We start from the raw sequence: 26,456 nt of genomic DNA, 5'->3' as shown, positions 1-26,456 counted from the left end.
GTCAGTTTTCTAGTTGATAGGCATCCGTATCTAATCAAACAAGATAAAAAGTGTCATCTGTACCTGGACTGGATCTTTAATTTCTTAGACTTTTTCCCTCTAGAATTCTCAATTCTTTCATTCAACTGGTATTACTTAAATTCTTTTATTCTTCATGCACTTTTCCAAAAACTGGGGTGCAAAATTGAACAAAAGACAAAGTTGGTGTCCTCTTGGTTTCCTCAGGTTAGAGGAAACATGTGAACAAATGAAGGAAATATATGTTGAAAGTGAAAGTCACCCAGTCCTGTCCAACTGTTTGCGGCTCCATGGGCTATACAGTCCATAAAAATTTCCAGGCCGGAATACTGGAGTGGGTAGCCATTCCCTCTTCAGGGGATCTTCCCAACCCAGCGATCAAACACAGGTCTCCCACATTGCAGGTGGATTCTTTCCCAGGTGAACAAGGGAAGGTATTAGTAAATATGATGAGGAAAAACAAGTAGGATATGAGAAAAAAACAAGTCGTATATAAAGTGCTGAAGGGAGGTAACATAGACTGGTACCTATTTTCAATGGCAATTCTTCTCACACCCCACCTTTTTTGAAAGTTAGCAACAGCCATGTGCTAACAGCCATGTGTTGCAGCCATGTGCAACAGTCATTGCAGCCATGTGACTAAGTCCTGGCCAGTGGGATATGTTAATGCATTTATGACCTACTGTACCGATCTTAAAGCAGTGTTGGTTGTTGCCCTCTTCATCTCTTTATTTCTGCTTGCTGAAATTGGATGTAATGTCTTGAGTTCTTGGAGTATGAGGGGAAACCACATGCTGAAGATAGCAGAATGATGAAGTAGCCTAGGTTCTGACATCATGGAACACCATACTAGGAGCCCTGTATTGCCTGTCTCTGTACTTGTTTTTTACATGAGAAATCATTTTCTAGTTGTTTAAACCTATGATCTGATCCACTGTCATTCACTCAGTGTACCCTCTTAATCTGGGCACTCTACAGGCCCCAGAGTATTTGTGTTTCTTGGAGTTTTTCCTTCTCTTGCCAGTCTCTGGAACTTCTGTGATTGAAACATTCTGCCTCCACTTAATCTTCTCATTTTTTCTACTATATCTCTACTTTTTTAAGTACTGAAATTTTATCTTCTGAGTTGTCTACTGAATTTTAAATGTCTACTTTCTTGATATTCCCCAGAATATTTTTTTCTTTTTTAAAATAATATTTTTTTCATGGCTTAAATATTTCTGTATCTTGGACATTAATTACAGGCATTTATTTTAGTCATTGCTTTAAGGCCTTCTTCCTGCAGTATTTCTTTTTCTTTCAAGTTTTATTATATTTTCTCATTGATTTCTTTTCTCTCTTGATACTGGGTTTTTCCTATAATATTTTTATGTTTGTGATCCTTGTCAGTCAGTTCACATTTTGGACAGTGACAGAAAGCTGAGAGCTCTTTGAGTACCTGGAGGAAAGGGGCTGTCAAACAGTGGTCCTCACTGTAGGGTTTTCTGACTGGATCATTTCAGTGCTCGGGAAATGGCCTCACTGTTACAATGTGCAAGTCATTTCTCTTAGCCTAGCCAATTACCCCCATGAGGAATCTTCCAGAGTCCCATCTGTGAGTTCTAAGCCTTACTGCCAATTTCCTATGGCTGAGGAAGGTAGAATGCTGACTATCTCGGTCTTTGATTGATAATTATTCACATAATTTACTTGTTTAAGACTAGTTTTGACACTGTCAGTTATATCTGGTAATCTAGAATGTCATTCAACCTTTCAAGAATGTATTAAATAGGATATGCTAAACTGCTATAATAAATAGACACCAACATGTATGTCTCAAACATAACAGGATTTTATTTCTTGATCCTTAAGATCTAAAATGGGTTTTCCTAGTTGGCAGGTAGCTCTTCTGTACATGGTGAATTAATGACCCAGTACTCTCTACTCTGTGACTCTTCCATCCTTAGAGCCCCATCATCAACTGCATCTAGTCAGCAGAACAGAGAATTTCCAAGGAGATAGTACTTACCAGATAGTGAGGAGTAAAAATCCATGACTGCAAGTTATAGAAGGAAAACATTGCTAAGTGCTAAGAAAGTTTCCTGTTTCTCACAGGTTTTAATTATCCTCAAAACCCTGTGAGTTAAGCTTTATCTCCAAGTGAGAAAGCTGAATTTCTGAAAGAGCAGTAATTTTCTCATTTTGACTGCTGCTAAGTGGCACATCCAGTGTTTAAGGCCAGATTTTAAACCCTAGTTGTTTACATTTATTTTAAATCAGTTGAGTAATCAGTTAACTTGTTAGTTTTATCTTTACTTGACCATCATGGATTGTTTTTACAGCATCTTTATAATTTGTTATGCTTTATTATTCTCAACATTTTATGGCAGACCAGAGTATTAATAATGCAAGGGGCCAATAGGATGTATCCAAATCCATGGGACCCGTTGTCTCTTTTGCCCCTTGTTATGTCCTTCAGGATATTGCCAAGGGTTCCTTCTATCTCTTGTGAAGGTTGGCAGAGACATTGTTTATAGCAAAGCAGCACTACTTAGATTAAAATTCCCTCAAAATCATTGTGCTGTCTTCTGAAGATAACTTAATGGCATTAGTTGAAGTAGTTTATATTTGTGATAATTTTATTCTTATATAGACACTGGACATTAAAAAATATAGTTCCCAATTTACCCAAGTTTTTGGAATCATTGGAAGTTCACACTTACCACAAATAAACATGGAAAATAGTTAGGGAAAAGTCATAACTTTACAGGCTGCCTCAATATAAATTCTATCTCATGGTATTTCTCATTGAATAAGGGTCCTGAGCCTGTTGGTGTGGAATGAGGTCTGTTAGTAGGTTCATGTGACTAGTTTCATTTGTGATTACCTCTTCAATGAGAGCTAGGCCCTAATTTGGATGGTTAATTCTTTCATCATTTCTATTTAGCTGCCCTTCTCATTTTAAGAGTTTCTAATAAACATTCTTTTTTAAACATTATTTTCAAACCATATATCTTATTATTCTATTTCAGAGAACATCAGTGATACCTATTTCACAGATAAGAGTACATCAAATTCATGTAGGAGCTGTCATGTGTATTAATGACTTGTACTTAGTTTTTTCTTTCTTGTTCTGTTTCATTTCACTTTGTGAAGCTGATATTTCCATTTTACAGATTAAAACAAAAATAGCGACCAACAAACTGAGAGAGGCTAAGAGCCAAAGGTAACGAAGTCATTCAGAGATGGGTCATTTATTTTAATACTCCCCAGTAATCCAGTGTTGGAGTAGACAGTTGGTATGCATTGGTGTGTTCCACTTTACCAGGTTCTCTACCTGCGGATCAAAAACATTTAAAAATAATTCCAGAAAGTTCAAAAAAGGAAACATGAATATGCTGCCCACAGGCAACTATTTACCTGGCATTTACATTTTATGTACAACTAATTCCATAGCATTTGTATTTTAGTAGGTATTGTCAGTAATCTAGAGATGATGAAATCTAAGGAGGGTGTACATAGACTGTATGCAAATAGTATACTCTTCTATATAAAGGACTTGATCACTGTAGATGTGGGTATCTTCCAGGGTCCTAAAACCAATCCCTTGAAATATCAAGGGACGTATGTACCATAACTGTTATTTCTCCCCATTAAGTGTTTCCATATGTTTATAAGTATTGTTTCAGTGAGTACATAGTACATGTGAGTAGCTGACAGGTAAACAGGATCACCTAACAGTTTATTATTTAAGACTTTAAGTAGAAAGTCATCACTGGCATTTAGTGATCTTATACCAGTTCAGACTGAGCTCTAGTTAATACTTGAAAGTGTAGATCCTATATTGCTTCATGGAGCATGGCAATTAGTGTTTCTGCTTATCTTCTACAAAATATCAGTGTAGTCACTAGGAATATTATATGACCATGCATAATGGGTGTATAAGACTGTTCTTATAACAGGCATCTGTTAGAATTTTTGTTTCTGTTTGATTAGAGTTGGGCTGTAAAAAAAGCTGAGCGCTGAAGAATTGATGCTTTTGAACTGTGGTGTTGAAGAAGACTCTTGAGAGTCCCTTGGACTGCAAGGAGATCCAACCAGTCCATCCTAAAGGAGATCACTCCTGGATGTTCATTGGAGGGACTGATGTTGAAGCTGAAACTCCAGTACTTTGGCCACCTGATGCAGAGAGCTGACTCATTTGAAAAGACCCTAATGCTGGGAAAGATTGAGGGCAGGAGGAGAAGGGGACAACAGAGGATGAGATGGTTGGATGGCATCACTGACTTGATGGACGTTGAGTTTGAGTGAACTCCGGGAGTTGGTGATGGACAGGGAGGCCTGGCGTGCTGCGGTTCATGGGGTTGCAAAGAGTTGGACACGACTGAGTGACTGAACTGAACTGAATATGCTATATGTTGCTGCTTCCCAGTTTACTTACAGCCAGAAGAATTTAACTTATTTGGGTAATTTCACACTAATATTTCTACATTTAAGTTTTCAAACCAAAGCAGTCCTTTGTGTCTGAGAATTTACAACTTACTGCTCTTATAAGGTAAAAAACAGTGAACCAAACGGAACCATCATCAGACATTGGTGGTTCAAATCTGTTAGTTTTGAAACTCTCGAACTTTAAAATTTTATTCTATGTATCTATTTATTCACTTTTGGGCTAGGCCATTCCCAGACCAGGGATGGAACCTGGGCTCCCCTCAGGGAATTCCCTCTCAGACCTCTTTCAATAGTTTCACTTTGGTATTGGACTCAGAGAAATCAGTTTTGCATTTGCCAAAGCTGTCAGGTTTTTGACTTGAAAATGATGTTTTAACTCTGAATAAAATAATTTTACTTATTGAGCAGGTGTTTTTAGAATATCCCTGGGATATTCTTCAGATAGACATGTGTGCATGTGTATTTCCGCCTCTAGTGAGTCTTAATTGCATCAGTGATCCCTCAGATCCTCATTAACTTTCTCTTCGCAGGACAGAGCCCATCTGTGTCACTGTTGTAACATCCTTCTTCCCAGCCAGCTTTGTTGTGTTCCTAATCCAGAAGCTCATCAGCAAAGTGAAGCACCTGCAGTTCATCACTGGAGTGAAGCCTGTCATCGACTGGCTCTCCAAATTTGTCTGGGACATGGTAAGACCACCTGTCTGATGCTACTTCATAAACCCCCATCAGGGCTCTAGATTGGATGAATAAAAGAGCCTCTGGCCTTCAGCAGGAAGTGTTCTAGTTATCCAAAGATGAACGAAAGAAGAAAAGGTAAACAGAGCTGTAAACTTTCATGTCACCCAACACGGCATTAAAAACAGAGCTGATCTCACACCAGAGCAAATATGTCCGCATGGATGGCAGTTAATACAACTACCACCTCATTCCCTGAGAACCTTTCAAAGAAGCTGAGGTGGAAGACTCTCAGTTAAAACTCAAAGCTAATGCCTCTACTATGTTTGATGGATTTGAAACTTCAGAGTCAGGGTGTTCTTTGATTTACTAGGAAACTCATCTGTCCTCCAAATTCCTGAGGACCAGGTAACTGAGAGGTGATCGAGCTCCCTGTTTTTTCAGTTTCCCCATGGAGAGCTAATTCACAATTTACTATATTCTTTTTGCAATGTGTTAGAAACATTAAATAACATAGCTGTAAGTACAGATTACCAGGAGAGCTTGGCAGTACCAAATCTAGTTTAAGAAGGCTGAGGCACTCAAACACTAAATTTGTTTGCAGGAAGATATTATATTATCTGTGACGGTACTGAAGAAATTCTTTTAAGGTTACTAGCAGGGTATTTACTTGAGGTGACTTAATATTTACAATAAAGATAGTACGTTATTATTGTCTCATTACCTTATGGCAATACAACAATAGCTCCAGAAATGAGGATAAAAATATAAAACACAATAAAAACAATCAGATTGTATATGTAGACTTTTATTAGGGCAAACATTTCCATAAGCAAAAATATCTCATTAAAACAGATGACCAAATATCTTTATTAAAAGTGATCCAAAATGAAGTAAAAATTAGTAAACTGACTATAAATGAAGATACTGCAGCATATAAACCAATGATTCATCAATGATGTTTAATACCAGGACCTAAGAACATTTTCCAAGTAAGTAATTAATGTGATAAACATTATTAATACAGATGACACAGATAACATTGTACTCTTCCATAGTAAAGAAATATGTTTAATATTTTTATGAACCCCATTTGATATTATAAAATAAACCTGACTGGACAAAAACGTTTAAAAATCTCAGAAAAACAGACATGATGAAAAAGGTAATAATGTATACAAATAATTTAAAGATATTATCATAGATATGGAAATGTAATAATCATTTGAATGTAAGAAAATGCTACAAAAGCAGAGGGTTATCAAAAGAGAGAATGAGAGATATTCTCAAACAAATGAAAAATCAAGATCTGGTAGTAAAGGCAAATATTTTTAATATATGACAGATACTAAAATGCCAAGGGGAAAATGAACAGACTGTTTCCTGAAGTGGTAGTGACAATGGACAGATGTAGCTTTTAAATATGCAAAGGACACAGCAAATTAACTTACCACCTCCTTCAAAATAAAGCGAGACTCTCTTGGGAGAATTTAAGCACCAATAGCAGATACATCTTATGACAGTTCATGAAATGCTCTGTATATCACTGGAAAACTATTTCAAGGGTGAAAATGATGTAGGAATCAGAAGCATATTCTGCTGAGACTCAAGGAAGTTAACACTTTCCCGAACTGGAAATAAATTTGTAAGAAGGCATATAAAGTTATTGACTAAATACGATTTGTTGTAAGAATAACTCATTCCTAGTGAAATAGCTTACCAGCTGCCACTACCCTGGGATCCTCATGAGACTGATGTCTCCCAGCTGCACGGCTGTCTGCACTCTCGTTCCACCAAAGAACATGAACTGCGGAAATAAACCAGAAATAAATGTTAAAGACTGTGGCGTTACTACCAATAAGAGACAGAAACATTAACCAGAAACTGAAAGTCCTATTCTTTCAATCAAAATAGTGATTATCACAGGTAATGCTAAGTATGTTACTGATAAGATGTCAGAGGGGCCAGAGATTTGGGAGAGAAATTTATAATTAGTCAAACTAGTTTTGTAGATGAAGAAAGAAAAAGCTGGAAAAGAGAAGTAAAATAATGCAGCTAAAGACATAATTAGGCCAAGATCCAAATTGTATAACTTCCTAACACATGTTAACTTTATTTTAAAAAAGCAAGGTTATAAAAAAGTTGTGCTTACTATTGAATATTTGGGTGATGGAAAGAAAAAAAAGTAGGATATTAAGTGTCTAAGGAAAAATTCTATTAAGTGCATTTGCTTTAAAAAAATGGGAGTAAAATCACATTAGGATCTTGCTGTATATTATGCTTAGTCTTAGTAACAGATTTTTAAAAATCAACAATTTGTACTTCCTCTGGAAATAACATTAATTTTTAATGGTTATGGAAATTCCTTCTTGTAACAACATTTCATCCCAACCCCTTATTATTGGCCAATTAAATTATTTTCACTAATTCAATATTCTTTGAAATACTGGGATAATGTTCTTGTGCATAAATTTTTATAATATATACTATCTATATAGGAAAATGCAGAGAAAGAGAAAGTACGAGGCATTTCTATACCACCCAGAACAAACTGTTTTAATACTTGGTGTAACTCTTGTCCACAGTTTTGCATATATATTTGTATTTACACACACACACACACAGAGGCTTCCGTAGTGGCTCGATGATAACAGGTATGCATACATGTTTATGTTTACACACACACACACACACACACACACACACACACACGTGCTTCTCTGGTGGTTTTGTGATAAAGAACCTGCCTGCCAAGGAAGGAGATGCAGATTCAATCCTTGGGTTGGGAAGATCCCCTGGAGAAGGAAATGGCAACCCACTCCAGTATTCTTGCCTGGGAAATCCCATGGACATAGGGGCATGGTGGGCTACAGTCCATGGAGTTGCAAAAGAATCAGACATGACTTAGCGACTAAACAATAACAATACATATAAACATGTATAAGAATATATATTTATAGTTATATATGACACATATTTATATATCTATTTATGTATCACATGTGTATTACATAAAGAAGGTCATACAACACTGTTTCCAAAATTTCCTTACTATAAACAATGCTGATATAAACTTGATTAGAGCAGCAGTACATGTACATCTATGATAAGAACATTTACCACTAACATTTGTTGGGTGCTTGCTATGGTGCTGGGCCTGGTTTAAATTTTGCATGTGTTAACTAATTTAGTTTTCATAATAGCCTTAGGTACAGGTTATTATCACTTCTGGATGAGGAAAATAAGTAAGGCACAATAAGGTTAAGTAACTCACTCAAGGTCATAGAGTTTTAATTGGTAGAGCTGGGATTCAAACCCAGGCAGTCTGGATCTGATTATTTTCTTCATATAAACTAAAATTTAAACTGAGAGAAGCAAAAAGTATCTAAAACGAAGATTATGGCAACTGGTCCCATCACTTCATGGGAAATAGATGGGGAAACAGTGGAAACAGTGTCAAACTTTATTTTTTTGGGCTCCAAAATCACTGCAGATGATGACTGCAGCCATGAAATTAAAAGACGCTTTGGGACCTAATTAACCTTAAAAGCTTCTGCACATCAAAGGAAACTATTAGCAAGGTGAAAAGACAGCCTTCAGAATGGGAGAAAATAATAGCAAATGAAGCAACTGACAAACAACTAATCTCAAAAATATACAAGCAACTCCTACAGCTCAACTCCAGAAAAATAAATGACCCAATCAAAAAATGGGCCAAAGAACTAAATAGACATTTCTCCAAAGAAGACATACAGATGGCTAACAAACACATGACAAGATGCTCAACATCACTCATTATCAGAGAAATGCAAATCAAAACCACTATGAAGTACCATTTCACACCAGTCAGAATGGCTGCGATCCAAAAGTCTACAAATAATAAATGCTGGAGAGGGTGTGGAGAAAAGGGAACCCTCTTACACTGTTGGTGGGAATGCAAACTAGTACAGCCACTATGGAGAACAGTGTGGAGATTCCTTAAAAAACTGGAAATAGAACTGCCTTATGATCCAGCAATCCCACTGCTGGGCATACACACTGAGGAAACCAGAAGGGAAAGAGACATGTGTACCCCAATGTTCATCGCAGCACTGTTTATAATAGCCAGGACATGGAAGCAACCTAGATGTCCATCAGCAGATGAATGGATAAGAAAGCAGTGGTACATATACACAATGGAGTATTACTCAGCCATTAAAAAGAATACATTTGAATCAGTTCTAATGAGGTGGATGAAACTGGAGCCTATTATACAGAGTGAAGTAAGCCAGAAGGAAAAACACCAATACAGTATACTAACGCATATATATGGAATTTAGAAATATGGTAACAATAACCCTGTGTACGAGACAGCAAAAGAGACACTGATGTATAGAACAGTCTTATGGACTCTGTGGGAGAGGGAGAGGGTGAGAAGATTTGGGAGAATGGCATTGAAACATGTAAAATATCATGTATGAAACGAGATGCCAATCCAGGTTCAATGCACGATACTGGATGCTTGGGGCTAGAGCACTGGGACGACCCAGAGGGATGGTATGGGGAGGGAGGAGGGAGGAGGGTTCAGGATGGGGAACACATGTATACCTGTGGTGGATTCATTTTGATATTTGGCAAAACTAATACAATTATGTAAAGTTTAAAAATTAAAAAAAAAAAAGACGCTTACTCCTTGGAAGGAAAGTTATGATCAACCTAGATAGCATATTCAAAAGCAGAGACATTACTTTGCCAACAAAGGTCCATCTAGTCAAGGCTATGGTTTTTCCTATGGTCACATAGGATGTGAAAGTTGGACTGTGAAGAAGGCTGAGCGCCGAAGAATTGATGCTTTTGAACTGTGGTGTTGGAGAAGACTCTTGAGAGTCCCTTGGACTGCAAGGAGATCCAACAAGTCCATTCTGAAGGAGATCAGCCCTGGGATTTCTTTGGAGGGAATGATGCTGAAGCTGAAACTCCAGTACTTTGGCCACCTCATGTGAAGAGTTGACTCATTGGAAAAGACTCTGATGCTGGGAGGGATTGGGGGCAGGAGGAGAAGGGGACGAGAGAGGATGAGATGGCTGGATGGCATCACTGACTCGATGGACGTGAGTCTGAGTGAACTCTGGGAGTTGGTGATGGACAGGGAGGCCTGGCGTGCTGCGATTCATGGGGTCGCAAAGAGTCGGACACGACTGAGCGACTGAACTGAACTGAACACACTTACAAATATACAGTGTATATATTATACACTATCCTCAAGAAGTGAAGTACTGATTTATACTCAGCATATTATATTTTCATACTCCTAGTACACTGAGCATGAATTTAAGATTAAAAGATGTGTGTACACACATTTCAGTAGTTTTTTAAATAAAAAAGTATACACATTCATTATAGTAAATTATAGAGATTTAAAAAACCTTTAATCTGATCATTTAAATATGACTATGTATTTTATGTCCTTTCAAATTTCCTTCTCGTAGAAGTAAAAACATTCATGTTTCCTAGAATGTAGGCAAAAACAATTGAAATAGTAAAGCTCTTTATTTATATTGCCAAATTACTGGAGGGGGGCGAGCTTAAGCCTTGCAGTACGACAGTATTTGTTTTTCCCTGGCTCCTCTAATACTGTATCTTTAATACATTTTTATTAGGTAAAAAATGGCATCTTATTATTGTTTTAATCTGCATCTTCTTTAATATATATTAGTCACCTATGTCATCTTGGCATAAGCTTTTCTTTTGGATTTATATATGTATATATATATATATAAACACACACACACATATATATACACACACACATAAATGCACAAAATTTGAGCCTTTGAATAATAAAATCATCAGTTGATTATTTTTTTCTTCATAGTTTCTTCATTTGTTTTTGGCTTACAAATGTTGTTTTCACATATTAATAAATTTATCTATATTTTGTTTCCATAATTCTATGAATTCAGTTTTTAACTGAGATCTATAATCCACCTTGATTTTATTTTAGTGTATGGTATGAAATGGGCATTTAATAATTATCATAATTTTTCTTTTCTTCTGTATTCTCAACTGGGACAAACATGTGTTTTTGCACAGTCCAACTTTTTTATTTCTTTTTTTACAATATATTAACAGAATCTGAATTTCTGGGGAATGATTAAGTCAGTTTTTGCATATGTTAGGTTTGAGATGTCCATTAGACATGAGCAACTGGATATTATGGATTTTCAAATATTAAAAGCCTTAATCAGTTATTCTTTCAGATAAACTTTATAAACATTTTCTGAGTTTGCCACACACACAAAAAAACCCCACTCAAATTCTGTTTGGAGTATCTTTCAACTTTAAAAGTTAAGTATCCCAAACAGATGTTTTTATTAAATAAATCAGTATGATATATATACTATGTGTATCTAAGTAGTGAGAGATTGGTTAATTTATTTCTTTGGGTTTGTCTGTGTTTTTAATATTATAATAACTATATATTACTTTTCACCCCAAAACAATCTCCCTACGTCAAGTAATATTGTTTTCAAAAAAAATCACAAAAGGTACAAGCTTTCATGTATAAAATAAATAAGTTGTTAATACAGTAAATTTTAAAAGTTTCCATCATAAGAAAAAAAAATTTGTAACTATGTGAGATGATGGATGTTAACTAAATTTATTGTGGTAATCATTTCACAATATATCCATACGTCAGATCATTATGTTCTACACCTTAAACTTATACAAGGTTATATGTCAATTATATTGCAATAAAACTAGAAAAAAATAGTAAAAGTACATTAAGAAAATGATGAACAGGTGATTTCTTGAGATTCTTTCCAGTTTTTAAAAATTTTATCATTTTGATATATCAGAGAAAAGAGCAGGTCAATATATGAAAAAGGCTTCATAAGGTATTGATATTCTAAATAAGATTGAAAACAGGTTTACTTAACTCTTAAAATTACAAAAAAACTAATAATTTGGCAATAAAAAGTAAAATATACTCAATAATGAGAACAGAAACAAACTGACCCAAGGAGCTTAACAGTAGATCAACCGTATACTTTGTAATTTCATAGAGGAGATGGACAACTGTACCTCTGTTGAGTACTCCGTATTCTGCATGGAACACTCCAACTAATTTTGTGTAGCCTTGATTGACATGAGTATGAACTGCCCTTTTAAATGGGTCACCCCACAGAGCTGGCCCACCAGGTTTCATCTGAAAAGTAGCCAGTTCATAGACTCCTAGAATAGGGAGAAAAATATTTTACAGAACACATTCAAACAGTTTGTAGTCCTGTCTAGTTTGGTTCTGGTGAAAAGCTAATCTACATATATAGATTTGGAGGATCACACATATATACATGTTTATGTAGACATATTTATTAATAATTTGCACTGTTTTTCTGTGCTTTTATGTTTAGAAAGTCTTTGTTTCAGTTTCAGGACAAGTTGTTTTAGCTTAATGTACAGAACAAAGAAAAAGGGACTAGAAGATACAGGTAAGTTATTATCTAAAATATTTTTAACCTATAAAATTAATAAAATAGAACTTAGAATAGGACTTTTTAGCTGCCTGCATCTACACTTTCATAATAGAAATGAATAAGAAAGTATTTTCCAATTTCTTACAGCTCTACTCTTCTTTGCAACTTTCACTACTTTTTTGCTTTATATAATTGCCTCCTATAGGTTTGCACTTCTACCAGCAACAGCAGGCAAACAATGGACCTCAGAGTTTTTGAGGGAAAATGAACCCTAAAGGAGATGCTTTTTATTATTCCTAAATATCCAGGTAAATACTTGAAAAGCATTTTACCTTTGGATAGAAGTATAGAGTGGATGGACAAAAAGAAACCACAGGACTGGTAGATTTGAGAAGTAGAGGAAAAACATGCAAGTTACTGAAGAATCATGAATAACACAGAGGAAGAGAACCAAGACTTGATATTATCTTTGAAGTCCAGTAGTTCATTTAGATGGTGCCAAAAGCTGAGGGGGATCTCAGATAAGGATCTAAATAAGACTTTTCAATCTCTTGTAATCTAAAATGCACTATAGAATTGGGAATAACGGGGGGAATAAAATATCATTTAAATTAGTTTATGCTTTTTCTAATCTGACCTTTGGTTAAAACTGGATTGAGGTAATAATTTCTTTAAGTCAGCAAGAAGTGAAATCAGGAAGAAGACAAATCTTTAGGAATTATTTTCAAACTGAGAAATAAGAAAGAGGAAGACACAAACGTTAGACTACAGTAATATAGCTTGGCAGTTTCAGTTAATTCATTCCCCCCAAACAGTCAGCTTTATAAGCAAATTTATACTTAATGATTTGAGATTAATAGTGATTTATAGAAGATACTTTTAAAAGTTTGTATTATTTTAAAATTATGATAAAATATCATACATTATCCCTCATTTATCCACATGTGTTCCTTGTTCCCAAGGCCCAAATTCTCAACCTTTAGTGACCATGTCAACTTTTTCTATAACCAGCTAAATTTTAAGCATCAGTACAATACTAATTTGGAAAAATAGTTCATTATTTAATGCTCATTTTTAAAATTAAGAGCTCCAATTTATTTTTATCTCAACAATCAACATATATTCTTATATTAAGCAAAAGATTAACTTCGTTTTTCCCACCAGAAGTTTAGTTTTATAGTTTAAAATCTTAAGTAGTTTCTCTATCAAAGTTCAAAGTGAGTAAGACAGAAGGACTTACCTTCTTTTGGAGGTTTTACTAATTTGCACCATGGCACCAGATAAGTGATTTCACTCTCTTGTTTATCAATAAGAGCCAAATTTGGAATGAGAAATTGTTCTTGCCATTCCTTATCTTTGGCCAAGGCCTTCCGAACTTCACTTCGATGAGCAAAATTGTCTGTAGGAAGGAGTAAGAAAAATAAAAATGTTTGATTTAAAACTACCTCTACTTTTTCTGGGTTTCATTCAATTTTATAAACATTCATCAAGGCCACATAAGAACTGTGCTATATTACTGGCAATACCAACATTGTTCCCAATTGTTCATGGTCTTAAGCAGAAGCAGCTATGTAATCAATTAATGATAATGTCATACAGTAATGAGCTTTATATGCTCTATCCACTTACTAGGTAGTTGTGAGAGTTAGGTAAGTTATTGAATCTTTCTGTGTCTGTTTAACTCCAGGGCTGACATGAGGATTAAATGAATTAGTACATGAAATGAGCTCAGCACAGCAGAGTGTTTGATGCCTAGTGAGTACTCAATATACGTTAACTATACTTACTAATTTTATTGAGGCATTTAAATTATAGTGCTGGTTTAGAAAAACAACTTTTTCTTTGTTAGTGATGATGGTGAAGAGTGGTCAGGTCAAAGTACAATTGAATTAAATTTAACATGAAGTTAAATTAACATGAAATGAAGTTAAGATTTGCTTTTTAGCCTCTCTGAACAGCTTCTAAAGAAATAATGCCCATTCTTTTTTACCCGTTCTTTTTTACCCATTCTTATTTCTCCTGTTTGTTACCTATATGTTACTAACATATGGGCCTAGAACTACTATATTTAGTAATAGGACCTTTTAAGACTAATGGTAAAAGAGTCTTCTATGGTTTATGCTGTGTAGATAAGGAATAACAGTTATCTTAGAGCTAATGTAAGTTATAACAGGATGTTACTAGTAATTTTCTTAGTGGAACATGATTCAACTGGTGGTGCGTAAAGGCATAAGCTGTGTTTTAATGGGGTTTGTTCTATTACAACAGGGAGAGCCCCTAAACTATGGCCACGTTAAATACAGAATGAGTAAGAGTGCATGCGCAGTGGTGTCTGACTCTTGGTGACTCCATGGACTGTAGCCCATCTCCTCTGTCCATGGAATTCTCCAGGCAATAATACTAGAGTGGGTTGGCATTTCCTACTCCAGGGGATCTTCCTGACCCAGGGATGGAACTCAATTCTCTTGCATCTCCTGCACTGGCAGGCGGATTCTTTACCACTGCACCACCTGGCAAGCCCTTTGCATATAAAACTACTTTATGACTATTTGGACACTGATGACCAGACATTAAATGAAATTATTAAGTTGTGTCTGACTCCTATGACCTCATGGACTGTAGCCCATAGGGTTTCCCAGGCAAGAATTCTGGAGTGGGAATTCCTTCTCCATTTCCTTCTCCAAAAATTATTTAGGTATCATCAAGTCCTTATGTGACTTCACAAAGATCTGATACTGCAGCAATAAATATTCTGGGGATTCTTGTAATCGTTCTCCTTTTTCTAAACCATGGGTTGGTCAGCTTCAGTATCAGAAGAACTCACTCAGTCCCTTTTCTTTTACCTCCACAGACTAGTATAATGACAGTGAATTCCTCGAAACTCTGGGGGCACAAAAAAATCAAATGTGGTCCTGAAAACAACAGAATTATTGAATCTTACAGGTGGATAAGTGGTTTGAAGTTAACTATCATCCCCTGAAAGTGAAAGCTGCTCAGTTGTGTCCGACTCGTTGTGACCCCATAGACTATCATAGAGTCCATGGAATTCTCCAGGCCAGAATACTGGAGTGGGTAGCTGTCCCCTTCTCCAAAGCATCTTTCCAATCCAGGGATCGAACCCAGTTCTCCTGCATTACACGTGGATTCTTTACCATCTGAGCCACCAGGGAAGCCCAAGAATACTGGAGTGGGTAGCCTATCCCTTCTCCAGTGGATCTCCTGGATCCAGGAATCCCCTATCAACTTCTATTTCCCTAAGGTCCCCTAGATGTGTGAATGATCCAGATATACCTTCAATATAAAGAAAAATAATTCTTTTCTTTATGACCCTAACCCACTTGGGTTCTTGCAATCACTGCTTTAAATTTTTCATAAAAAATCTTTACAATAAGTCACTCTAAACTTTTTTTTTTAGAGTTAAAGTTTAGTTCACAATATAAAGGTTCTAGTGATGGGCTGTTAGGTGTACTGTTGAGAAGAATAATCACTGAATTTATTTTTGGTATTGCTTTTTAAAAGTTTTACTTAACCTGTATGTTATTTAAAGTAACATAGATCCAAGAACTAAGTCTCATGTAATATCTAACAGAAAGGACATCTGTACTAAATGCTTAAGCCATTGACTCATACCATACTTCCAAATATGAAACACTTTATTCATTCTGCCTCCAAATTCTACACTCCAGTATCCAACCAATTCAGAGTGAACTGTCCGAAGATGAATGTTTTTCTTAACATTTTCCAGGAATTCATTCATCTTTGAGGGCTTAAGATAATAGGTACGAAATTCATAGAATGTTCCATCGTATTGTCTGGGGCCTGTAGCAAAAGATGAACACACCTGAAGAAAGATAAGGAAAATTTAAATATTCTGGGAAATAAGGGTTTATAATATTATGTTACAACCAAATCTGAGTCTGGAAACAAGGGACACACATTAAATTTATAATCTATTTGGACTTCTGTTGTCTTCTCTCCATAGAATTTGAGAGATATGTCAATAAAGATGCCCGCTTTTAAACATTCTATAGCTTACTGTTTCCTAGGAGGGAGTCCACCATTAGTCACTTTTTCATGAGAAGCTGCTCACAGGAAAGCACTGGGGCACTTTCTTTACCAAAGGACTACAATTAGGATCCTAATAGTCTTTACAAATAGTTTATTACCTTTTATCCGATATTCCATCTTTACTGAATAGTATATATGTTAGAGTTAAAACATTTAAAACAATTTCTAAATAGACAGGTATTTTGGCTAGCACAATGAAAATGTGTTTGCTGGCAAAAATTCATTGCCAGTAAAACAATGGAAATTCCTGGTCAGATCAAAGTATTTTTTAAATCCAATGAAGTAGACCACTGGTCAAAAACAGGACAGGAGTTTAACTAATGTAACAGGAAACTATGACCTAGCCAATTGTATTGTAATATGGTGATATCCTGTGTAAACCTTAGGAAAAAAAAAATCAGTGTCAGAATTGTCTGAATAGTTACTAGGTTTTAATTACAGATGCAATCTGCAGAAGGGCATTTAATCCACCCAATTATAGCAGGTTGATGTAAATATCAGTTAAGAACCATTAGTTACTTCTGTAATAATCATATGCTCACAATGTAAATTTCTAATTTGGTTCTCTGAGTGAACTTAACTTTCAGTAGGAAATGCTTTGTGTATTGTATGTGTTTGTGTGTATACATCAGATCAGATCAGTCGCTCATAAATACATACTATATATATATATATACACACATATATATATATACACACACACACACACACAAATATACACACACACTCATATTCTAGTTTACATATCCATCCTATTTAAGTTTTGTTAGCATGTGTGCACATTTCTTGAAGTTGATTATACCAGAATTATCTATTAAAATAGTTTAGGTACTTATAAAGCTATTGATGAATTTTGGCCTTATTTTGACTACCAGATATGTCAAAGAAAGCAGTACGCTTCATGCTGTGACATATATTTTGTTTACCGAACACAATAATACATATATTTTACTTAACTGTGTATAAGGCTTAATTATAATCTCTTTTGAGGTCATTCCAAGTCTATGATGAGTCATATTCTTATTGCCCAATTGACTACGCTTGCCATCAAAAACAAGTGCAGCTGGCCCTGCATTTGGCAGATGTTCTTTTGGTGCCATTTTACCAAACTTTACTAACACAATGTTAAAGCAAATAAAAGCTGCCTACTACTTATAGTTTAAAAATCTTATAAATAAAATATATCGGATATCAGAAAATGGGTCAATGGAGTAGATGTAACAACTTTTCAGGGAATTCATCTTTGGAGATCAAAATATGTAATCAACGGCACACATTTTATTATCACTGGCAGAAGAAATATACAATAGGAAAGCTCAGGGAAAGGTTAACAGCTAGGGGTATGTGATTTGTGAGAGGTCATGAAGTGATTTTTGTTGCAAGGCCACTAGAACTGCAGGGAGAGGAATCATGAGTGCTTCCTTTTCTCTAAATTAGGGCTCATTCTCCTTAGTAGTGACTTTCAATTCATTTATAAGAGAACATCTGGTTGACATTTAATAACGTCAAAGTACAGAATAAAATTCTAAGGAATAATTCTTGATCCTGCCCCAGTAGAGAGAATCAGGATAAAGGCTGTAATGATAATCTCGAGTGAAGGAGCCATCAGTGGTTTCTCTTTAGTCTCTACCAGAAAGTCAGTTTGAGAAGGAAGTAAAAGCCTGAACATCAAAAGGAAAAATCTCTTGGTTAGATTCACAGAATAGGCCAATCCCTGACAGTTAAAGCTGAATCACAATAATCTATTTTGTACATTTCTAATCCAGATTAAATGAAGTTGTCATCATCATATTTGCTACGAGGTTCCTGACAGTGGCTGACTCGGGCACCAATCTCTGGAGACAGTGACAGCTGGGCAAATGCTCCACCACCCGAACCCTGGGCCCTCTCTTTAAGGTTCTCTGCCTGCAAAATGCTGGGAGGTTGTGTATTTCATTTAAAAGGGGGAGAATTGTTCTATTGCTCCTTCAGTCTGGAGGGGCTTGTCAAAGCATAGTAAGAGAGGCCTCTGGACCAGTGCCTAGTACAGGCCCCAATGCGGCAACTGCAACCTCGCGGGTCCGCAAAGACGCAGCAGCTGGCGCTTCAGGCGAGTCCTCACAACCAACGGGCACCTAGGCTAGGCGACCCTGGCAGTGGGTCTTCTCGTCCCTTCGTCCTTCCGCGCGTCCCAGGGACCCCGCCTCTGGATTCCGAGACTTGCTAGAACTTCTCGTGCAGCACCACGCGGGCTGGTCTGGGACCACTGACGCATGCGCGGCCCGTGCTCTACCCCCGCAGACGCCCCCGCCCTCTGCTCCCCTCCCCCAGGAAACGTTTTGGGCGAGTCCCGGCGGCCAGTACCTGAGGCGCCATCGTTGGAGCGGCCAGGGCCCTAGTCAGGCTCCTTCGGAGGGCAAGCATGATGCGGCTTCGAGCGCTGAGAAGGGCAACGGCCGGCACTCTTCCTTAAATTCCTCTTCTTGTGTCTTCCTGACTGGCAGGGAGCAGCGCCTGCACAACTGCGGGAGGCCGGCTCTGGGCGGGTCGGCTCCTCCTCCAGAGTGGGTAGAGGGTGGGGCTGAGCGCCCCGTCAGCCCGGCGTCCTCCACAAGCTGAGATCGAAAGCGTTTGTTGTCAGCTCTGACCCTCTCCGTTTATTCTCTAAAACCTTCTTATCCTCAGCGTCAGAAATGATATTAGAATTAGCAGAATGTTGACGTCCTCGTTCCTGTACCACTTGTCTGGGCCCATCATCTCGTCTCCTTGCGCGCCTGCGTACAATTAATTCGTAAAAGCGCGCGTGTGGAACGTGAGTGTGTGACCAGGAAGCCATCACTTTTCTCACTGCATTTTCATTCCCCGTCAGTACCCACAGCCTGAAGTTGTAAGGCTCCAGATAATTTACATTGTAATTTTCAGGAGCTCAGAGGAATGGGGGTACCGAGCTAGTTATGAACAGTTCAAAGATAAACATACGTTGTTAAAATTCTGCAACCCTTAAAAGTAAAACCTCTGGTCTAGTCTTCCCTATCCCTGATTATTGCTCACCTTCTAACATTTCGAGCTTTGTCTTCTAACGCCTGTTTCTGTCTTTTAAAATAATAGGCATACTCTGCTGTTTTTTTTTTTTTCCCTTTTCTGTTTAGATAGCATCTTTTGACTCTATGGAAGAAGAGAATTTACGTCTCTAGTATAGCACTCCCTTCCCCCAACTAATTTCCCTTCCTGCACCTAATAATGTTCACGCTAAAAAAATCAATTAACTGATTACATCATTAATTTACATCATTTACATCATATTAAGACTTCGCTGGTGGCTCAGATGGTAAAGCATCTGCTTACAATGCGGGAGACCTAGGTTCGATCCCTCTTTGGGAAGATCCTCTGGAGAAGGAAATGGCAACCCACTCCAGTACTCTTGCCTGGAAAATCCCATGGACGGAGGAGCGTTGTAGGCTACAGTCCGTGGGGTCGCAAAGAGTCGGAAACGGCTGAGCGACTTCACTTTCACTTTTCAATGTTGATGTTATTCTTGCTAATAGTTAACATTATTGCAAACATTAGTGTAATATTTCTTATACTATCAGGACTAGTGGGGTTAGTTGTACCTTGTGCAATGATTTGAATCATTCCTTCAGAGGAAAGGATGCTTTTACAAAACAAAGCATTATCTGTGCCCAGACTGGATCTTTATGTTTAAATTAATTTTCTTAGACCTCCCTCCTCTACGCTGGAATTAGCAATTCATTCCCTCATTCAACCTGTATTAATTAAATTTCCTCTATGCTGACTGAATCACTTTTCCAGAAACGGGTTCACAGGTGAACAAAACACAAAGTCTGTGTGTCCTTGGAACTTCCAGTTTAGGGGAGGCAGACAAATGAAGGAAAAATATATCAGGGATTAAAACAAGGAAAAACAGTAGAATAGGGAGACTAGAGAGTGCTGGAGGGAGGTAGCAGAGACTGCTGGCTATTTCCCAATAGTCATTCTTTTCCCAAATCCCCTTAAAAAAATACCGATAGAACCCAGGCATCTTGGTGCAGCCATGTGACTAAGTCCTAGCCAGTGGGATATTTTAGCACATTTATGACCTTCTGTAAGCTATCTTAAAACAATGTAGGAGGGGTTGTTTCACTCTTTTTCTTATTTCTGCTTGCTGGAATTTGGAAATAATGAGTTCTTGGACTTTAAGGTAGAAGCCAGGTGCTGGAGATGGCAGAACAACGAAAGAAGCAGCCTAGGTTCTGACATCATGGAATACTAGGAGCCCTGGCCTGCCTGTCTCTGGACTTACTTTAGGAGAGAATTCATCTTCTAGTTTAAGCCACTGCAATGTGGCATACACCTATGATCTTAATCACAGAAAGGTGATTGTTTCTTTTATTTCTTTTTCATTTGTTTCTCTTCTTTACCTTTTACTTATTAATCACCAAATTCTTTGCCCCAACTCAAAATGGTTGAAACTGTTAATCAGCTTTTAAGCTTCCTCTTCTAGAGTTATCTTTAAGGAGTCTTTTGGTCTCCTGGTCCAGTGTGGACTAAATGTTCTCTAAAGTGGCCCTGTAGTAATTCTTGGATCTCCTTTCACTCGTCTCCTGGGAAATCTCATTTGCCTTTAAGAGGATATCCTTTTTCCAGGATCTTACATATTTTTTTTTTCCCTCTTAATTTTAGGAGAGGGTATATGGGGATTAAACTTTAGAGGCTTTCAGCTCTAAAAATTTGTCAACTTCCTTAATTTATAGTTTGGGTGGACATAAACTTCTACACTGGAAATAATTTTTCCTTTTTTTTTTAAAGTACTGCTCCATTGCCTTATAGCTTCTGGTGAGACGTTCTTCCCATTTTAATTCTTGGTCCTTTCTATGTGACTTGTCTGGAAGCTTTTATATTCTCACCCCTAAATTTCTGAAATTTCACAGTGATATTCCTTGGGATAGATCTTTTTTCATCCATTGTGTCTCATTCAGTTGACCAGCTGTCTTGCTGATCCTGTTTGTGATGCTGATTGTCTTACTGTATTTCCCTGTGCACACTGCTTGCTGAACCCATGGTAGGCAAGGCATGAGCTAGGAGGCTGGCAGAAAATGTGAGGAACTGTAGGAACTGCAGATGGGTTTATTCTCTCCTGACTGGCATAGCAGCCTTAGCAGCAGACATAACATAACACAACATAACCACACACAACCTTTAGGGCTTCTCCAGGTGAAGCTTATACAGCTGTGCTGCACAAAGTAGCCCATGATCAAGTGAATGATGTGCATGTGCAGTGCCATAAATGATCTCAGCTGTTACCTAAAGCTCATGACTGCATGTGTAGTGCTATAAATGATCTCAACTGTTTCGTAGTCATTATTTACAAAACATGGGGTGAGAGAGCCTAACCACAACATCTTGGCTGATTTGCTTTCTCCCAACGCTACCCACCCCCAAATCTGGAAACTCTTAAATTATGAGAAATTTGTTATGTTTCTTGGATTTTTTTATTCCTCCTCTATCTCTGGAACTTTTGTTATTCAAGCATCATGCCTCCACTTGATCCTCTGCTGCTGCTGCTGCTAAGTTGCTTCAGTCGTGTCCAACTCTGTGCGACCCCAAAGATGGCAGCCCACCAGGCTCCCTCATCCCTGGGATTCTCCAGGCAAGAACACTGGAGTGGATTGCCATTTCCTTCTCCAATGCATGAAAGTAAAAAGTGAAAGTGAAGTCACTCAGTTGTGTCCGACTCTTCGAGACCCTATGGACTGCAGCCTACCAGGCTCCTCCATCCATGGGATTTTCCAGGCAAGAGTACTGGAGTGGGTCACCATTGCCTTCTCCAACTTGATCCTCTAATTTTCTTTATTCCTACTAATTTTTTAATCTTTTTTTTTTTGCTTTTTTTTGAGGGAGGGGGGTTGTGAAATGTTCCACATTTATTTTTTAACTCACCTAATAAACTTTTAAATGTCTAATTTAAATGTCCAGTTTATTTCCAAAAGCTCTTTTTAACCTCTTTTTTCCCAGAATGCTTTTTTCCCCTACTGTCTTCAGAAGTATTATCATCTTTTTGTTTCATCGGTTTAATATTTCTGTTTCTCTGGGGGCTTAAAAATGGTTTCAAGTCTTCATTTGAGTTTTATTTTGTTTTCTATGTATTTTATTATTTTTCCTCTCTCTGGTACTGAAGTTTTTCCTGAAATGTTTTTATATTTGTCTGTTACCTCATTTTTAAAAGTGGGACTATAAAGAATTTGAAAGCTCTGTGAGTGTGGTGGGTCTTGCCAAGTCATGAGCTTTACTGTAGGATGATCTGACTGGGTAGTTTCCTTCATTAGATATCCATCACCCCAACTGTTATTAGCTATAAGTTGTTTCTTGTCAACTTTCTCTACCAGGAAACTTCTTGTGTCCAACCTGTGAGGTCTAATCTTTGTTGTCAAGTTCTTGAGGCTAAAAAGAGAAGAAGGCCAGAGATCTTGATATTTGGCAGTATCTTTAGAGAAAGAAATGGCAATCCACTCCAGTATTCTTTGCCTGGAAAATTCCATGGACAGAAGAGGTACAGTCCATGGGGTCGCAAATAGACACGATGGAGCGACTATCACTCATTCACACTTCAAGAACATATACTATATATACGTATATATATATTATGCTAATATATACTGTATAGGCTAATATATGTGCCATATATATATATATATATATATATATATATATATGCTATGCTAAGTCACTTCAGTCGTGTCCGACTCTGTGTGACCCCAGAGATGGCAGCCCACCAGGCTTCCCTGTCCCTGGGATTCTCCAGGCAAGAACACTGGAGTGGGTTGCCATTTCCTTCTCCAGTGCATGAAAGTGAAAAGAGAAAGTGAAGTTGCTCAGTCGTGTCTAACTCTTAGCGACCCCATGGACTGCAGCTTACCAGGCTCCTCCGTCCATGGGATTTTCCAGGCAAGAGTACTGCAGTGGGGTGCCATTGCCTTCTCCGATATATATATATACATACAGATAAATAGTTTAGGCTGTAATACATATTACATATATATTATAATGTATATAATCTAGGCTAATTTGCTGTTACAAATTGACACCAAAAGTGTACTGTGACTCAAACACTAATGAATTTTGTTTTTTCAAACGAGCAAACAGAGTGCATTTACTTAGATGGCAGGCAGTTCTTCTATACATAAGGACTTAGACATATTCAATGCTGTGGCTTGACCATCCCCTAGAGTGTCTTTTGCCAACAAAGGTCCGTCTAGTCAAGGCTGTGGTGTTGGAGAAGACTCTTGAGAGTCCCTTGGACTGCAAGGAGATCCAACCAGTACATTCTAAAGGAGATCAGCCCTGGGTGTTCTTTGGAAGGAATGATGCTAAAGCTGAAACTCCAATACTTTGGCCACCTCATGAGAAGAGTTGACTCATTGGAAAAGACTCTGATGCTGGGAGGGATTGGGGGCAGGAGGAAAAGGGGACTACAGAGGATGAGATGGCTGGATGGCATCACCGACTCGATGGACGTGAGTCTGAGTGAACTCTGGGAGTTCGTGATGGACAGGGAGGCCTGGTGTGCTGCGATTCATGGGGTTGCAAAGAGTCGGACACGACTGAGTGACTGAACTGAACTGAACTGAGAGTGTCATCATTAACTGCATCTAACTGAGAGCAAGATAGAGGAAATCTCCAATATTTCCAAGTGGAAAACGCTTACAAGATAGGAGTGAAATTTATGGCTACAACTTAGAATTAGATAAACATTGTTAAATACTGTTAGGGGCCTAAGACAGTCTCCTGTTCAGTTTCTCACAGATTTTAATTATCCTCAAGTGTTGTAGTTAAACTTTTATCTAAATGGTAAGATTTTGAGAGATAAATAATTTCCTCAGGGTCATTGCTGCTAAGTGCTAAGTGGCCCAGCCAGTACCACTTTTAATTATTGCTCATCTGGTTCATTGAGTGTGAAAGTGCATTATTTACCCTGTACATAACAAATAGTTATCGGTTAAAGGGTGGAGAAAATTATATGAGGTGGGTAAAGGCAACAGTCCACTTGATGATGTCTCTACTTGGTTTTGTCCAAAGGTCAGGCTCATCACATCTGCAAAAGGAAGTGGGAGAGGTGGATTCAACACTAGCCCAGCTGCATAGGAGGGCAGTAGTTTTACATGTAAACTCCAGATACTTAACTCTGGTGATGTCCCTGGTAAGTACTTTCTTTGTGCTGCATTCTGTGGTCACTAGGTGGTGGTATAAACTGATTTCTTTCTTTAGGCCTTACATAGTGTGAGCTATTTTTGTTACTTTTGAGTTCCTATAACTTAACTTATGGGTATTTAGAGTGCAGTTCTCTCAGTTCTTTTTTTGTCATATGATATTATGTACTGAAGAGAACACCTTCAGTAAAGATAAATTACTTTAAAAACTTTTATGAGTTGCTTTATTATAAATATAAATAAATGGTAGTAAAGTAACAAATTTTCATTCAGTGTTTGTTAGCAAATATGCTGTTCATATCGGTGAATATGTATTAAGCACTTGTGTGTTGAATTTTAAATTAAGTGCCATGGGGAAGGAAGAAGACTGGATGCCTTTTCTTGAGCTTGTCAATTTCTTGATGTTTCTGTATCAGTCTCTCTGCTGTTAGCATTCTTAGACTAAGCAGCAGGAAAGACTTGTGAAAAGCTCAAAATTACATATAATGTGAATTTATTTAACATTATTTCTATTAATAAAGTAAATTGTTTTTATTACTAAAACATGTAAACATGAGTTTAATGTATTATATACATCCCTTTTTAGAAATCCTTAATTAATTGACTTTAAGTTTTGCATTTGAAAGTGAATTCTAGTGCCAATGACCTTTAAAAGCTCTCCATAAAAAAGCAATTATTTCCTAAGATAGGTTTTGCAAGTCTATTGCTTTGAATAATCCTTGGGCCTCACAACTGCAGTTGGGGGAAAAACTGCAGTTGGTAAAGGGGAGGTATTTCTGGACTTTTGCTACTTGTTTCGGATTTTTATTACAAAATATGGGTGACTTCTTACCTGTGTATGTGTTAGTCGCTCAGTCGTGTTTGACTTTTTTGTGACCCAATGTACTGTAGCCCGCTTGGCTCCTCTGTCCATGGAATTCTCTAGGCAACAATAATGGAGTAGGTTGCCATTTCTTTCTCCAGGTGATCTTTTTGCCACAAGGATCAAACCCGGGTTCCTGCATTGCAACCTTCTGAGCTGTTATCTTTAGGCACTAGTGTGCTTAGTTTGTGACACATATTTTTCCCCAAGAAATTCCTCTTTGAAATGAATATGCATTATCTGACACTCTCCAATGTAATTCTGTTCACCTTTGCAAATTGTCATGGACACCTACTAGTTGAGTAATCAATACACTTTTTAATCTGTTTTAGCTTTACTTGACCATCTTTACTTGCTTTTGCAGCATTTTTATAATTTTTTATTTTTAAAAGTTATTCTCAACATTGTATTGAGGGCTAAAGCATTAATGTAAGAGGCTTGTAGGGTATATCCAAACCCAGGGGACCTGTTGTTTATTTTGTACCTTTTCAAGTCCTTCAGGATACAGTCTAAGATTTTCACAAGCGCACTTTATGATTGAAGCTCAAATGTCCCTCTATCTCTTATCAAAGTTGACAGACTCATAGCTTATGGGAAATCAGCACTACTTGGATTAAAATTTTTCCTGAAAAAAATGTAAATGGACTTCTCAAGATAGCTTAATAATATTACTGAAGTTGGCTTCATATTCAAGATGACTTTCATCTTATATAGATGCTGAATATTAAGAAATAGGGTTCCCAGTTTCCCCACTGCCTTGGT

The 26,456-nt window shown here is 37.3% G+C and overlaps 1 protein-coding gene and 1 long non-coding RNA gene across 2 annotated transcripts; one reads left to right on the top strand and one right to left on the bottom strand.

Annotated features, from left to right (window-relative positions):
- Window positions 1-1,368: 1,368 nt before the first annotated feature.
- On the top strand, window positions 1,369-14,164 carry LOC101902998 (uncharacterized). The gene is made up of 2 exons (XR_235694.5): window positions 1,369-5,136; window positions 12,535-14,164. It is a non-coding gene; the product is annotated as an uncharacterized lncRNA (long non-coding RNA).
- Window positions 5,917-19,152, bottom strand: NIPSNAP3A (nipsnap homolog 3A). The gene is given in 6 exon segments (NM_001080298.2): window positions 5,917-6,755; window positions 6,845-6,931; window positions 12,190-12,339; window positions 13,822-13,980; window positions 16,212-16,422; window positions 18,993-19,152. Coding segments are annotated over 6 exon segments (744 nt in total). The 5' UTR covers window positions 19,053-19,152; the 3' UTR covers window positions 5,917-6,678.
- Window positions 19,153-26,456: the final 7,304 nt, after the last annotated feature.

Source organism: Bos taurus, chromosome 8, assembly GCF_002263795.3.
Source record: "Bos taurus isolate L1 Dominette 01449 registration number 42190680 breed Hereford chromosome 8, ARS-UCD2.0, whole genome shotgun sequence".
NCBI classification, from domain to species: Eukaryota; Metazoa; Chordata; class Mammalia; order Artiodactyla; family Bovidae; genus Bos; species Bos taurus.
The sequence above is the reverse complement of the archived record's forward strand: the minus strand, read 5'-3'. Positions and strand labels throughout refer to the sequence as shown.